Below are 16,167 nucleotides of genomic sequence, written 5' to 3' on the forward strand. Positions count from 1 at the left end.
CAAATTGTTAACCAGTCTTAACTAGTGATCAATCTCTCCAGGCCCTGTCATCTGAGGCTTTGATCAAGGCAACTTTGAGATTTGTTGTTGTTTCCTTTATTTTATCTTACCATCATTCATTCGTCCATTCATTCATTTGTGGGTTTTTTGTTTGTTTGTTTTGTTTTTTTGAGGCAGAGTGTCCTCTGTGTAGCCTTGGCTGTCCTAGAACTCACTCTGCCCTTAGAAACACAGATCAGCCTGCCTCTGCCTCCTGAGTGCTGGGACTAAAGACATGTGCCACCACCACCCTGGCTCTTTGTTTTCTAATGAGCTCTTCTGTGAAGGCTGATCCTGTCCCCTGTCCCAATCAACCTCTTACCCATGGGCTGATCAGTATTCAGCAGTTTCTCAGGGTGATGCCCTTTTGTACAGCCCTCTATCTGAAACAATACCTGCAGCCATCTTGAGTTTCTTTCTTTTTTTTTTTTTTAATTAATTAATTTATTTATTATATGTAAGTACACTGTAGCTGTCTTCAGACACTCCAGAAGAGGGAGTCAGATCTCGTTACAGATGGTTGTGAGCCACCATGTGGTTGCTGGGATTTGAACTTCGGACCTTCGGAAGAGCAGTCGGATACTCTTACCCACTGAGCCATCTCACCAGCCCCCATCTTGAGTTTCTAAAATGGGAAGGTTAACATGGTGCAGGATTGTTCAGGAGAGTTTCCAGAAAAGTCTTGGCTATTCTCTCTAGGAGGGGTGCATTCCTGCCCAGCTCAGGTGCCAGAGTTTTTCCCATCTGGGTACTGTATTGCATGTGGTGTGACAGGAGCTGTCTGCACCTGTCCTGTTCTCTCTATACTTGATGCACTCCCATCCTCTTCTGCATTACTCACAGGACGGTGGTGGCGGAAGCTACCGGCGGAGTGATCATGACAAGCCCCACCAGCAGTCTGACAAGAAAGGCAAAGTCATCTGCAAATACTTTGTGGAGGGACGATGCACTTGGGTAAGTGTACCGCCTGAGGACATGTGACCCACACTGTTGGGAATGGGAAGGACTGTGTGATAGCGGCCCTTGGCACCTTGCAGCCAGGAGACCTCTGGGCAGCCTAGAGTACTCGGATTTCTGCTTACGGTAGAAGAGCCAGAACAAGCTGTGTAGACAGTCTGAGGTGTAGGGGTGCTTTCTGGTAGAAATTTTTGTCTAGTCTCTAGAGTTTCAAGTGAGTCCTCAGGGCTTACTCTGTTCCCATTACGTTGTTGAGCTTGAGGATTGGAAAGGGATTATTAAAGACTCCGGACAGAATCAGCCTTGGACATTGTGCAAGAGATACGTGTGACCATTTAGTGATAGTGATACAAAGGCAGCAGGCAGGTGGCATAGATGTCTGAGAGTTACTGCTCCCTTGGAAGTCAGGAAGTAGGTATTTAAACCTATAGACTAATATATGAAATATGTAAAATAGTCCTTACTACTCTTAGTTTCTCTGTGTAGTCTTGGCTGCTCTGAAACTTAGAGATCTGCCTGCCTCTGCCTCCCCCAAGAGTGCTGGGATTAAAGGTGTGTGCAGCAGCCACCACCATGCTTGTCCTCAGTCTTGACTGTACTGGTTTCAACACATACTTGTTTGTCATTCAGATCAGGAATCAAGGCTTCTGCAGTGCTCAGTGTTTCCCTGGAGACCTAGACTCTTCCTTTCCACGCCTTTCTTAAATCTGTGGCATTTGTCACCATGGACTGTACTTGTATAATGACTGCTGCGCTTTTGAACTTTATATCCATGGACTAGGAGGATGCCAGGCAGTGGTGGCGCAGGCCTCTAATCCCAGCTCTGGGATTCTGAGGCAGGCAGGTCACTGGCCTTTGAGGCCAGCCTGATGTGCGGCGTATCAGGTTCCTGGCTTTGGGTCTTGTCTGTCTCAGTTCAGGACGTCGCTCGCCCAGAAGCTTTTGCCTGTTTTGTGGAGAGAACAAGAGAAGTTGGAAAATGGGGTATTGTTTTAGGCAGGCGTCTTCCTCAAAGCCAAGGTTCAGTAGGAAGGACAGAATGTAGAGCTTGCTTATGTGATGAGTTTTTATTGCCAGACAGCAAATAGTGTGGGACAGAGTAGGTGTGAAAGGAAGGACAGAGATGCATCAGGAAAACACAGGAGTGAAAAGTTGAGCCTGAGCAGAAGGCACAGGCTAGGGAGCAGGGCCTGGATTTGGGAGACTACATTTTCCCAAGGGGACATGTTCTTGTCTGTGGTCCCACTGCAGACACAAGTGAATCAGAACTCACTTCGTCTTCTCTTTTTCCAGGGAGACCACTGCAATTTTAGCCACGACATTGAGCTACCGAAGAAGCGAGAGTTGTGCAAATTTTACATCACGGGGTTCTGTGCTCGTGCTGAGAACTGCCCCTACATGCATGATATCCTTTGCCGTCTTGTCTGCTGTGTCTGTCTTGTGTTGCTGCTCCTGGGGCCTTACCATTCAGCTTTCCTTCTGCCTCTTTTATCCTCTCTCTGAGCTGTTCACAGCTTCACCTGAGGAAACCCACGTCCTTTAGTCCCTTTCTCTGTAGAGAGTCTTAGGACCCTTTCCAAGTCCAGCTCTGTGGACCAGAACTTGCTCTGGAGTTAAAGCAGTGTTGAGAACAGCCACTGGCAGCCAGTGCACAACCCTAACTGTCACCTCACCTCCAAAACGAAGGGGGTTATTTAATTCTTTGGGGTGGGTTCTGAGAAGAAATGTTTACCTTAATTAGTCATGAACGTGACTTTCCGTGTAAATTATACCACACCACTGGGAACTGCATCAATGGTGACGACTGCATGTTCTCCCATGACCCGCTGACAGAAGAGACACGAGAGCTCCTAGATAAGGTAATGCTTGAGGTGGCACGGGCAAAGTCCACAGGAGCCTGACGCCACTCTGTCGGCACAGACAACCTTTGCAAGATCAGAGTCTGTTGCAAGTTACATCCATCTGTACATACATACATCTTCCTACAGGAGACGCGGGGCAAGGGTCACGCTGCTTTAACAGCAGACCTGAGGCAGCTGCACTGGATTCCCTAGGGGACAGTGGAATGAAAGGATTGTCACCTTATGGTGTTGTGTTGTGTAGAGAGACTGAGATGCCCCGAGACTGGAAATGCCAGTGTCTCTGCAGTCACAGGGACTCATGTAGAGAAGAAGGGAGTGGGACCAGGAGCTCACAAACCTGGTGCCATTTGACACTCATCCTAGTGTCTGTTTTTCTTCCCCAGATTGGTACAGTTAGTGGGGATGCTTCCTTTTGCCATTCCTTTTGTGAGCCTATCAGGCTGAGAGCTGATGGTCAGCATCCGGTCCCTTTAGAGTGTAACCACTGGCCTGTGGAAGGACCAGCAGTGTCTGATTAGAGGCCGCCCCCTGCTGGAGGCTCAGTGTTCACACTCAGGAGCAGGAGCCCAGGCCTGACCCCTTGGTCAGTTTAGTTTTTCTTGTAGTTTTGTTTTATTTTTTAAAGTTTGGTTGGGAGGAGGATTGTTTTACATATCTATGTATATTTTAATAAAGACATGGTCTCTATGTAGTCCTGGGTGACCTAGAGCTCACACGTAGACCGGGATGAGTGTGGGGATTAGAGGTGTGTACTAGTGTTTTCTCTGTTATTTAAATTTGCATTAGCCCACCCACCCCCCTTTTTTTCTTTTGTTTTGTTTTGTTTTGACAGTTTTGCTTTGTGGCCCATGCTGACCTTTTGATTCCTCCTGCCTCCTCTTGTCATACATTTGCAGGGTTTCTCTGTCCTGGAACTCGCTCTGTAGACCAGGCTGGCCTCTTACTCAGAGATCCGCCTGTCTCTGCCTCCTGAGCACTAGGATTAAAGGTGTGCACCACCATGTTGAGCAAAGATTTTTTTTTTTTAATGGAAAAAGTGTTTTGAAATTTTGAATTTTAATGTAGAAACAGAAAGGAGAAAAAGAAAAACACAAAGTGTTGAGACCTGCTTACTTTGTGAGCTGCTTACCTCCTCGTTTGCACATAGTTCCCACGCTGAGAGTGTTCTCAGCCAGCACAGTAATGTCACTAACAGGAATCCGCATCACAAAGAAGCTCTGATGCAGAATCACAGGTCCTACTGCTGTTACCTTGGCAGTCTCCTGGAAGTCTCTTCTGTTGGCTTTGGTTGTATCTTCTCACCAGCACAGTTGAGTTCTTTACAAACCGCCAACTCGGCTAAATGGCATGACCTGAGCCATGATGGTTACCTGGATGGCTGTAGAGATGCTTAGGTGTCAAGTTTATGCTGAAGTACAAAATGTAAACCTCCAAGTCTGTCGGGGGATAGCCCTCACCCCAGGGAAAGGCGCCTGTTTTCTCCCTTGTGCGGCAGGGCTTCAGCTGCTCTGACGTAGACTGGCTGTTTTTGTTTGGAATAGTCTTGAGTAGTCCAGGTTGGCCCTTGAATTCACTACATATCTACAGTCATTCTTGAACCCATGATCCTTCCCTGAAGAACCCATGAAGCTCCCAAGTTCTGAGATTACAAGCATGGACCACCAGGTTTTGCCCAGCAGATCTGTGGGTATTGACCAACATGTAGATTTGTGTCTGCTCTATACAATATAGACATTACACACACACACACACAGTTTATCCAACCGTTGAAAGCCCTCTCTTTTTCTATAAGTCTCTCCTCCCTTCCATTAATAACTGCCCATATGGTTTATGTCCCTATAGTTTGCTTTTTCAGGGTATCATAGGGATGGGGAACAGGTGGTAACTCTGTGGGAGAGCCTGTACCCCTCACTGACTGGAGAGGACAAGTGTCTTCTAAGTAGAACTACAGAGTAAAGCAGGTGTGTGGGGGGGGGGGGGGGTGACTTTTGCATGCCGTAGGGCACTCTTGATCTGCTTACAGCACTGTGTGTCTCTGCAGTTCAATGCAGTTGTCTGCAAGGTTGAATTCCTCAGCTGATGGTTAGGTTTGTTGATCACTCACAGTCATTGGTTAAAGTACATTTGTATATTTCTTGTTTGGGCAAAGCTTAGAATTAGTGACAGCTACCTTATTTGTGTATGCAAGTGGCAAGCGGCACTTTTTTTTTCTTTAGACAAATTCTCTCTGTAGCCCTGGCTGTTCTAGAACTCAGTATGTAGACCAGGCTAACCTTATATCCATAGAATTAGCATGCCTATCCCTCTAGAGTGCTGGTATTAAAGATATGTGCCACCATACCTGGTGATGACTCTCATTTTTACCTAGATAATAGACCTTTGGATTCTAGCATCAGCTCTAATGAAAGGTTTGGCGACACAGCTCAGCCCTAGCAGTCGAAATGTTCAACAAGCAGTGGTCTTGCTAGGAGGGAGGCCATGTATGGAAAGGCTACCAGGGTTTGTAAGGACAATTCTCTCCATCTGTGTTGAAATAGCTGATAGGTAGTTTATGTCCTATCCTCTGGTCATTTTCTCATGTGTGTTTGCCATGTTCATGTCATTGGGCTCACAGATTAGAAGACCAGGTTAGGAACAGACTCGTCAGCCTGTTGGCTGCAGGGTCTGTGTTGTAAAAGGCTTTACACATAGGGAAGGCCAGCTGTAGAGCTGTCCATGTTAGAAGACATCCCTAAGGGTGCCAGGAAGACTGCTTTCATCCGGTTTGTTACCCAGCAATGCCTGCTAGTGTTGAGCCTCAGGCTTGTCCTCTCTGGTAGCTGTTTCAGATTGTTAAGGGTATTGCCCGGGCTTTCACACTTGATGCTGGTAGAGAGAAGTGCGCTACCAATGTGTTCTGAAGCCTTGTTGGACAAATCTGTCTCAGGTCATCTATAGACACTGTAAATGGGAACCGTGGTGGTGAGGAAGGCTGCCTTTAAACTTGATCTTCTTGCCTCTTCATCCCTAATGCTAAGATTACAATTGTGTACACTGTGCCCAGGGTGATGAAGAAGATGAATTTAGGTCCTAGGCTCTGCATTCTAAGGCCCTTGGCAGGTGTGTGCCCGAAGTTTTTCAGTCTGACTTGGTGGAGCCTTCTGATGTGACTTCTTTGGTTCCCACAGATGTTGGCTGATGATGCAGAAGCAGGCGCTGAGGACGAGAAGGAGGTAGAGGAGCTGAAGAAGCAGGGCATCAACCCTTTGCCCAAGCCACCTCCTGGTGTAGGGCTCCTGCCTACTCCTCCACGGCCCCCTGGGCCTCCAGCCCCCACCTCTCCTAATGGCAGGCCCATGCAAGGTGGCCCTCCTCCACCACCACCACCTCCTCCACCACCTCCTGGACCTCCTCAGATGTCCCTGCCAACACATGAGCCACTGTCTCCACAACAGTTACAGCAGGACATGTACAACAAGAAGATCCCCTCTTTGTTTGAGATTGTGGTGCGGCCCACGGGGCAGCTAGCTGAGAAGCTGGGCGTGAGGTGAGTATATTGTCCACAGAAGCACAGGAGCATTGGCCTGGCAGGGCTCTGCCCTTGATGAGGCTGTCAGACGCCATTTGGACTCCGGGCCTCAGGCTCCAAGTGAACACTGCAGGTTTACTGGTTGGGAGCTGCTGCCTTTCCTTAGCAGCTTCATCACAAGTACCATTTCCTCTTCTAGGTTCCCTGGACCTGGTGGACCCTCGGGGCCAATGGGTCCTGGCCCCAACATGGGACCCCCAGGGCCAATGGGGGGACCCATGCATCCTGACATGCACCCTGACATGCACCCAGACATGCACCCCGACATGCACCCTGACATGCACCCCGACATGCACCCCGACATGCACCCTGACATGCATCCTGACATGCCAATGGGTCCTGGCATGAACCCTGGCCCTCCCATGGGTCCTGGTGGCCCCCCAATGATGCCCTATGGTCCTGGAGACTCCCCACATTCTGGAATGATGCCTCCTATCCCGCCAGCCCAGAACTTCTATGAGAACTTCTACCCGCAGCAAGAGGGCATGGAAATGGAGCCTGGTCTTGTTGGAGATGCAGGTATGTAGGCAACAGCTAGGCTGTAGAGCTGGGCTCACCAAAGTGGGATGGAGATCAGAAGTGGCTTTTCTTCCTTGTCCAGTCTTACAGCAGCATTCCAGTCCCATTCCCATTCTATAGGTGTTTTAAGTATTATGGGACCCTTTGCCTTGTGGGAGCCGAAGGACTCTTGTGTTTGTTGTCAGTGAGGGAAACAGTACTCAGGTCTTAGCATCAATTATGAGCAAGGCAGAAATACCTTAGGAAGCTGTGCTTATGGTGCCTGGGATCAGTCAGGAGGAAGGCAGGTGCCCTAGACAAGGTCCTTCTTCTGGGTAGAGGTGGGCTCAATAACTGTGCTTGTATGACACCATCGGCTGGACAGGTTCTTGCCTCTGTCCTGTGATGTGAGCAACCTTAGTGTCCAGTATAGTCAAGAATAGCTGCTGTGGCTGACTGTGGGAAAATCAGAAAGGAGGAGGGACCTGCCCCAGGCCAAAGCTCAAAGAGTGTGTGTGGTCTCTGTCCTTGCTATAGTTGCATTTTAGTAGAGGGAACCAGACAGAGGTCAGATGGCTCATTTTGGCATTAGCCATTGTTAGAAAATAGCATAAGACGGTGTAGAGTGGAGGGATACAGTCACAGCCGTAGCAGGAACAGTCGTCTGAAGCATCTCTGAGAAGGCGGCCAGGTAACACCACTGGCCAGCTTGGCTGAGGAAAGCAGAGATGGCTATGTAGCCATCTATAATGGAATGAGAGGGCGCTATCTTAGCATACGCAGGTGTGTGTGTGTCACCGTGAAATTGCCCGCTCTACAGAGCAGTAGGGGGCAGCAGGACATGCATTCTTGTGGAGGATACATTTGGGAGGATACAGTGAGACTGCCAGTCAGCCAGCACAGTGGTGGGAATTTCCAGGTTCTCATGCAGTTGCTGTAACAGATACACCTAGGCGGAAGCCAGGAGGTAGCCAAGAGTACAGAGACGGGTCACGTGGTTTGGAATTGGCAGGTTGGAGCTGATAGGACCTGTATGTATGTGCTGTGTAGGCCTGGAAGGAGCAGCTGGGAGAGTGGGTGCCAAGTATGGGCAGCCCTTTACCCAAGTTCAGGCTCTTGTGTTGGATGTGAGGATCACTGCTGCCTCAGAGCACAAGGAGCCTGTGTGGGAGCATACGTATCCACAGTGTATTCACAGTGCATGGTTAAGAGTGGGTTTCAGGAGATGCTGGGAAAAGGCAGGCCACCAAGGTTGAGGGAGGTGCTGTTGCCTGTCCTGAGTTAGTTGTCTTGTTGATGGTAGGTGTCTCTGCAGTGAAAGTGAGCTTATAATGTGAGTTCCAGGACCTACTCTTTGGAGCACAGAGCTGCTGTGGTTTCTGTACATTGGCCTTCTGGTGGTTGATGTTCTATGAAGTGAAGCCTCAGCCTGTATCCCCAGCTCCTCATTAGAGTAGCTAGAGCGGAGAGTTCATGTACTGACTAAATTCAGGCCCTGGCAGCAGGCCACCTGTCACTGTGTGAGATCTTACCAGTTTTGCACTTTGTGATATATATGTGTATGTGGGGTGCACATAAGCAGTAGGCAGGTATGTGTAGGCCACGTTGACCTATTTCTCATTTGAACTTCTCGTATAGCTAGCTAGATCCTGGGACACCCTGCCTACTTACCAAGTATTGATGTTACAGGCCACGCCATGCCTTGACTTGCTTTATGTTGTTGTGGCAATCCAGTTGTCTGGCAGTAGCCCACTGAACCATCTTCTGAGTCCCCAGTTTTTCTGTTTAAACTATTTAAAATACCAGACTGCCTCTTTTGGTGTAATGGACCACATCTGTGATACTTAGTATATTCTCTCAGCGGGATAAGAGTCATATCACATGTGCAAGGGACAGAGTTGACTCTTGACAAACCTGGGCACTATAGCTCACCACCCTACACTCCAGGGACTCCCAGTGAGACAGTGATGTTGTGTCTGCTGTACATAGCAGAGCTGGTTGGGGAGGGAGAGAGGGAGGATTTGCTGTGGCCATGCAAGGGGAGCTGCCGTGCCCTCCCTCCATGTGCTCGCGTGCTCAGTAGCTCTGCTGTCAGGAATCCTGAGCTAGACTGAGGTGTTAGTGTGCTTTGTTCTCTTCTGATTCTGCTTCTGGAGGTACAGTGGCTTTCTCACAGGCACGTCCAACCTGCAGTGTGGGCACAGCATGCGGCTGAGAGAGGCTGGCACTGTAGCACAACACAAACTCTTAAACTTAACTTAGCATTGTGACTATGCTGGGCATCGTGGCTCATGCCTGCAATCCCAGCACTTGGTAAACAGAGACAGGTGGATCCCTGTGAGTTCAAAGCCAGCCTGATCCGTTTAGAGAGTTCTAGGACAGTCAGGGCTGCATAGTAAGCTCTTGTCTCAAAAATGGACAAGATTAGAACTTGTGTGTGTGTGTATGTGTATGTGTGAGGTTATGTTTACTTTGATTCCATGCTTTCTCAAGCATGAACTTGGTAGATGACAACATCACAATACAATGTTAGACATACCTGCAAGAAACCATGAGACCTCTCATGGCAGATGATAAACCAAGCCTGCTTCCTGTGAGGACAGCAGCAGCTACCCAGCCTGAGAGGGATATGGCCTGTCTACAGGAATCCTGCCTGAGGTGTATGCACGCAGTTATGCTGACATCCATAAGCATCCATCATGTCCTCCCTGAGCCTCATCCTTTCCCTGCCAGCTGGCCCACTGTGGGCTCCTGCTGGACTCTCGAGGCACCCATGCCTGGGGAGGAGGAAGGGACGGGTGGCCATCCTCATCCTCACACTTGCCACAAGGCTTGGCTTTTCCAACGGAGGCCTTCCCGACACAAACCCTCTTCCCTGCCACAGAGGACTACGGGCACTACGAAGAGCTGCCGGGGCAGCCTGGGGAGCCCCTCTTCCCTGAGCACCCTCTGGAGCCTGACAGCTTCCCCGAGGGAGGGCCCCCAGGCCGGCCGAAGGCAGGCGCCGGTGTACCCGACTTCTTGCCCTCGGCTCAGAGGGCCCTGTACCTGAGGATCCAGCAGAAGCAGCAGGAGGAGGAGAGAGCGAGGAGGCTGGCTGAGAGCAGCAAGCAGGACCGGGAGAATGAGGAAGGCATGTGTCCCCCGGCAGGGGCCCAGCCGGCTCTGTGCAGGGACGAGGGGGGGGGCCACCTAGGCTGGGTGCTGTGTCTGAAAGTAGCTAGGCAGAGAGGCCCTGTCCTGGGCTGCTGCTTCACGCTGAGGAAATAGAGGCCAGGGCTGCTCCTCTGTATCTTGGGTTCCGAAAACTCCTGACTCAATGGAGGAGGGTGGCGGGCTGGTTGCTAGCTTTGACGGTGCATTTCCTGAAGACGCTTGAGAGACATTCTCATGGCCTGATCCCTAGGTTACAAACTTGAGAAGCCAAAACCAAAAGAGGACCAGCCAGCCATAGAGATACAGATCATGAGTGGTATAGTCACAGGCTCAGGTGGTCACCCGGTGGCTTCTACCTCAGGGCTGAATGGACCAGGGCTCTCTGGAACTTGGGAGCAAGCTAGTGGGGTCAGCAGGAGGAAGGACAAAGTTGGTGGCTCCCTCCTGGGCTCTGTTTGTGATTGTACTTGCCCTTCCCTGACCCCTGAGCCGCTCTGAGGGGCCTGGGGGTGTGTGTGTGTGAGCTGTCAGCATGGCTCTTATCCAAACTTCCAGAGAGAAGTGTCTAGTGCTGGTCTAACCATATTAGTCTGGACTAGATCTGCTTGGAGGGTGGGAAGAGGCCTTCGGGCAGGGGTGGGGGGACTAAGGCCCACCCCTACCCTTACTTAATGGTACCCTACCTCCATTTCCTAGAGTGTCTAGCAGGCAAGTTGATGACAGAACTTCCTTGGGTGATTGTGAGATATTCAGGTCAGACTGCCTACCAGGAGTGGTACTGGTCTGAGAGAGAAACCACAATGATGTCACTGCCCAGAGCCAGGCCATGCCACCCCCCTGCTCCCAGCTGGGGCCATAGGAGATGCTAGCTGAGATCTATGAGCACAGAACCACACATCAGGGATACCTAGGGGTACAAGAGGGCTGTTGGTATGCAGCCATTCATCTTTCTCTGTTTGCTCTGCTCTCTCTCAGGTGACACTGGAAACTGGTACTCAAGTGATGAGGATGAAGGGGGAAGCAGTGTCACATCCATCCTGAAGACCTTGAGGCAACAGACGTCAAGCCGACCCCAGGCTTCAGTTGGGGAACCGAGCAGCAGTGGGCTGGGGGATCCCCGTCTCCAGAAGGGACACCCCACAGGAAGTCGGCTGTCTGACCCCCGCCTCAGCCGGGACCCCAGACTCAGCCGCCATGCAGAGACTTCAGGAGGGTCTGGCCCAGGGGACTCGGGGCCCTCTGACCCTCGGTTGGCTCGTGCTCTGCCCACCTCCAAGGCTGAAGGCAGCCTTCATTCCAGCCCTGCAGGCCCCAGCAGTTCAAAAGGACAGCCCCCTGCAGAAGAGGAGGAAGGGGAGAGAGCCTTGCGTGAAAAGGCGGTGAACATTCCCCTGGACCCTCTGCCTGGACACCCACTACGGGACCCTCGCTCTCAGCTGCAACAGTTCAGCCACATCAAGAAGGATGTGACCCTGAGCAAGCCGAGCTTTGCTCGCACAGTGCTCTGGAACCCTGAAGACCTGATCCCCCTGCCCATCCCCAAGCAGGACGTGCCCCCAGTGCCTGCTGCCCTGCAGTCCCTACCTGCTCTAGATCCTAGGCTACACCGTTCCACACCCCCTGGGCCTCCAAACACCCGGCAGCGTCCAGGCTCCACAGATCCCAGCACCTCTGGCTCTAACCTACCTGACTTTGAACTCCTCTCTCGAATCCTCAAGACCGTCAATGTCAATACCCCTGGTCAGAGTGAAAAGCCCAGTGATCCGAGGGTGCGGAAGACCCCTACTGACCCCAGATTACAGAAGCCAGCAGATCCTGTGGCAGCCTCCCGTGCAGCCAAGCCCTGTCCCACTGAAGCATCGCCTCCTGCTGCCAGCCCAAGCGGGGATTCATCCCCACCGGCCACGGCTCCCTATGACCCCCGAGTGCTGGCTGCTGGTGGCTTGGGCCAGGGCAGCAGCAGCGGGCAGAGCAGTGTGCTGAGTGGTATCAGCTTATATGACCCAAGGACTCCCAATGCAGGTGGCAAAACTGCAGAGCCAGCTTCTGACACAAGTGCTCAGCCCAAGGGTCCTGAGGGCAATGGCAAGGGCTCAGCCTCCAAGGCAAAAGAGCCTCCGTTTGTCCGAAAGTCTGCCCTGGAGCAGCCAGAGACAGGGAAGGCCAGCACAGATGGGGCCACAGCCACGGACAGATACAATAGCTACAACCGGCCCCGGCCCAAGGCCACAGCAGCCCCCACTGCTGCCTCATCCACCCCGCCCCCTGAGGGGGCCACACCCCAGCCTGGGGTACACAACCTGCCAGTGCCCACTCTCTTTGGGACTGTAAAGCCGGCCCCCAAAACAGGCACAGGGAGCCCCTTTGCTGGCAACAGCCCTGCCCGTGAGGGTGAGCAGGATGCAGGATCCCTGAAGGACGTTTTTAAAGGCTTTGACCCCACAGCCTCCCCCTTCTGCCAGTAGTGTCACTGGGGGCCAGTGCTCCCTCCACTCCACCACCCTCCCAGGGTGACATTTAAGGGCAGCAACCAGAGTTACAGGCGGGAGGTGGGGCAGGTGGGCAGGGTGTTCTTTCTTCACATTTTTCTTCCCTTTTTTCCCCATTTTTAAATAGTACTTTCTTTGAGTCATAAATTGTATCTAACCATCTTGGGTTCTGGTCAGTGCTGCAGGCTCCTGGGCTCCCCTCTGCCCAGTGAGCAACTTATACCCTGCACTGGATAGTGGCAAGTACCCAGCCTGGGACTTCCCTGGAACTGAGGGATGCATAGCTGTCTGGGGAAGCACTGACGGCCACTCACTCACCCTGTGCTGCTGCAAGTTTGACAGAACCACATCACATCGTGGAGAAGCTGGTGCAGGAGTTCCTAGAGCCCCAGGGTCAACTGTCCTCTCTAGCATGCAGCCTGTGACAGCTTGCTTCAGGACAAAGCAACAGTGAAGTGAGAAAATGTCAACAGGAGAGAAAGGGCCCGGCAACCCTCTGGCCCTAACCTGCTCTAGCCTGTACATCCCACATCCTCCGTCCGTCTGTCCATCCAGGGTTTGTCTGTCCTGAAAGTGACACCCACCAGCTCTGCGGGAGACTCTTGGTAGACAGACCTGTGGGGTAGCAGGCCTGGCAGGAGTGGGACAGCCCCTTGAAGCATTCTCCCTCAGTATTACCTACCCTGTGCCACTGGCCTGACCCTCGAGACAGCTCAAGGATCCGTGGTGTGGCCACCTGCCAGACCCCCAAGGAGAGAGGCCAAGAGTGGCCCTGGCACAGTGTGTCTGCTAGCTGCTTCCACACCCCTTAGCCATGTTATCTGTAGAGTACCGGATAGTGTTTGCTTTTTCCTCCCAAGCTGACAGAAGCTGGGCATCAGTGATCTGTTGTGTTGGATTAATAGGTCCTTCCCCAAATGGGACCTGAGGAAATAGCAGGTGTCCAGCTGATGTGTTGGGCCTTTTCTAGGAAAGGGACCAAGCCCCTTCAAGTGGGGAGGCCCAGAGTTACCTGCCATATCCCACATAGTGGAGGCGTTCCCGCAGCCGCCACCACTAGCCTCCTTAGGGCTGGCCTTGTCCAAAGAATGGGGGTGGGAGCGCCAAGGGGCAGAGACTCTCCTTGACCCTCTCCCTAAGGTTGGATCAGGGAACTGGGTAAGACCTGCAGAAGGTTTCTCTGAGTCACTCACCAGGCCCTACAAGTCCGCTTTCTTGCAGGCTGCCTCTTTTATATTGGGTCTCTTGGCCCAACTGCTTCCTTCTTGTTAATAAGGAGACCTGACGCACACAGCCAGTGGATTCCCCTCCACCTCGGGAGGGGACAGGCTCCCACATCCCATCCCACCCTCCACACCCCAAAGAGAAATCCCTTCAAAACAGTTTGGGGCCTGTAGCCAGGGTGGGAGGGGCTTGTGCCCCACAGCCTCACAACCCTTGGGGTCAGTGCACCAAGATCAAGTTGGTTGGTTTGTCTTGTGTTTTTTATTTTGTTTTATTTTCTTAAACAATCATCAATGAGATTTGTCTTTGGGCCCCAGCCTTGGCCACGAGGCCCTGAGGCCAAGGCTGGGGCCCTGGTGAGCATAGGATAGGTAGGGTGAGTACAGTGTGGCAGTGTTTGGGTCCCGACACCCCTTTGAAAACCCCCTTTTTGTAAAAGCCAGGCTTGGTAGTGGGCACCTGTCATCCCAGCACTCAGGAGGCAGGGTCAGGAGGATTACAGGTTCAAAGCCAGTCTGGTCTATATTAGAAAAAGAAAACTGTCCTTTTGCTAAAGAAAAATTAAATGAATTTTTAAGGCTGAAATCTGTGGGTAAGATGGAGTCTGGAGCTTTCCTCTTGGAACAGTTAACCGAAGACCCTCATGGGCAAGGACATCCGCTTGACTCCCCACTCACCATCAGGCCACACTTTTAAAGAAAAATTGTTCTCTAACCAGGATTGTAACAAATGTGTAAATAGTATTTCTGAGTTGAAAGTCGATGGTGCAAATATGTATATAACGTACTGTATTTTTACAATGATCGTCGCATGGCTCTCCCACCCCCTTTTGTACTCAGTATCTGTCTTCCAGAAACCTCACCTGCCTTCTCTCTCATGTGGTCTCTTAATCCAGTAATTGTATTACTGCCATTAAAGGATGCAGTTATTTTAAACAGTCTGTGAGTCTAGTCTCATCTCTGCCCTGTCAGGGAACAAAGAAGGAGGGTGGGGAGTTGTCTGGTTTGTTTCATTACAGTGAGATGAAGGCCAGGGTTTCATGCATTCTGGGGAGCACCAGGCCTGGTACATTCCCCAGCCCTCAGACACTCAAATAACAGTGATAACCAATGCAGGTGTGCAGGCATGTGATCCTAGCACTTAGGAGGCTAAGGCAGGAGGATGCAGAGTTTGAGGCCAGCTTGGGCTAGACCTGAGATGAAAGGAAAAAAAAAAAAATCAGTCATGTAAGACTTCATATAACTAGAACCCTGATTATACATTCAGAAATGCATGCAGGCTGCCTGTGGCTGTATTTACCCACCTACTGTGCTCTCAGCCCTCTGACAGTCTCCAGGTTGGCCTTGAATTCCTGAAACTCGGCCTTCAATTCCTGTGTGCTAGGTTTCTAGGTACACACTAACAAGCTAACTACCATCTCTCTCTGTGTGTGTACAGAATGCACACACAAACCCTTACAAATATTACCCTACTGAAGATGGTTTAACTTGGCCTTTAACAAGTTGTACCGGTTCAGTGAACTTTGAATTTGGATCTTTGTCCAGCCTAGCAAGCCTAGGTTAATTGTCTTTTTTTTTTTTTCTTTTGAGAGTTTCATTGGCCTTCATATAGCCAAGGATGATCATGAACTCATGAATTTCCCATCTCTTATCTTCCAAGTGCTAAGGCATGTGGCACCTTACCAGCTGTGTGTAGGGCTCTATGCACACTGAGCAAGTATGGTACCAATTGAGATATATCCCCAGCCCAGCACTACACAGTCACATTTGTGGTGCTGGGATCAGGGAAGAGAGTTGCAGCTGGAAGACAGCCACAGATGTTCAGCCTTAGCATGGATTAAGAGAGGTGTGCCGATGTGTCCGACGCGTGTTCCTCAGCATGGTAAGGTAAAACATGCTAACTGTTCAGGGGGTTAGGTGCAGTGATGGTTTCAGTTTTTGCTTGGTCTCTTTTTCTTGTTCTTTATTGCTTGTATAGTTCTATCATAGATGTGTCTCACAAAGCCTGGCTGTTCTACAGCCTTTTTAAAAAATAGTTTAATTAGTTAATCTATGTAGATTTACTTATTTTATTTATATGAGTACATTGTAGTTGTCTTCAGACACACCAGAAGAGGGAATCAGATATCAGATCCCATTACAGATGGTTGTGAGCCACCATGTAGTTGCTGGGAATTGAACTCAGGACCTCTGGAAGAGCAGTCAGTGCTTTTTTTGTTGTTGTTTTTTTTTTTGAGACAGGATTTCTCTGTGTACACCTGGCTGTCCTGGAACTCTGTAGACTAGGCTGGCCTCGAACTCAGAAATCTGCCTGCTTCTGCAAGTGCTGGGATTAAAGGCATGTGCCACCACTGCCCAGTTTCTTTTTTCTTTTC

General features: G+C 50.8%; 1 protein-coding gene across 11 annotated transcripts in view; it reads left to right on the forward strand.

Annotated features, from left to right (window-relative positions):
- Window positions 1-14,731, forward strand: part of Zc3h4 (zinc finger CCCH-type containing 4) — a 38,114-nt gene extending 23,383 nt beyond the window's left edge. For 7 of the 11 annotated variants that reach the window (XM_006540108.4, XM_006540102.4, XM_006540107.4 and 4 more), the window contains 7 exons: window positions 883-993; window positions 2,290-2,401; window positions 2,746-2,855; window positions 6,026-6,384; window positions 6,566-6,945; window positions 9,809-10,057; window positions 11,056-14,726. In XM_006540108.4, coding sequence (XP_006540171.1) covers window positions 883-993; window positions 2,290-2,401; window positions 2,746-2,855; window positions 6,026-6,384; window positions 6,566-6,945; window positions 9,809-10,057; window positions 11,056-12,545 — 2,811 coding nt within the window. In that variant the 3' untranslated portion in view covers window positions 12,546-14,726. Of the gene's footprint in view, window positions 1-882; window positions 994-2,289; window positions 2,402-2,745; window positions 2,856-6,025; window positions 6,385-6,565; window positions 6,946-9,808; window positions 10,058-11,055 lie in introns of all 11 variants that reach the window. The other 4 variants (XM_006540106.4, XM_030242688.1, XM_030242687.1 and 1 more) reach the window with 2 other exon arrangements.
- Window positions 14,732-16,167: the final 1,436 nt, after the last annotated feature.

The sequence above is a fragment of the Mus musculus genome, chromosome 7 (assembly GCF_000001635.26).
Source record: "Mus musculus strain C57BL/6J chromosome 7, GRCm38.p6 C57BL/6J".
Lineage (NCBI taxonomy): Eukaryota > Metazoa > Chordata > Mammalia > Rodentia > Muridae > Mus > Mus musculus.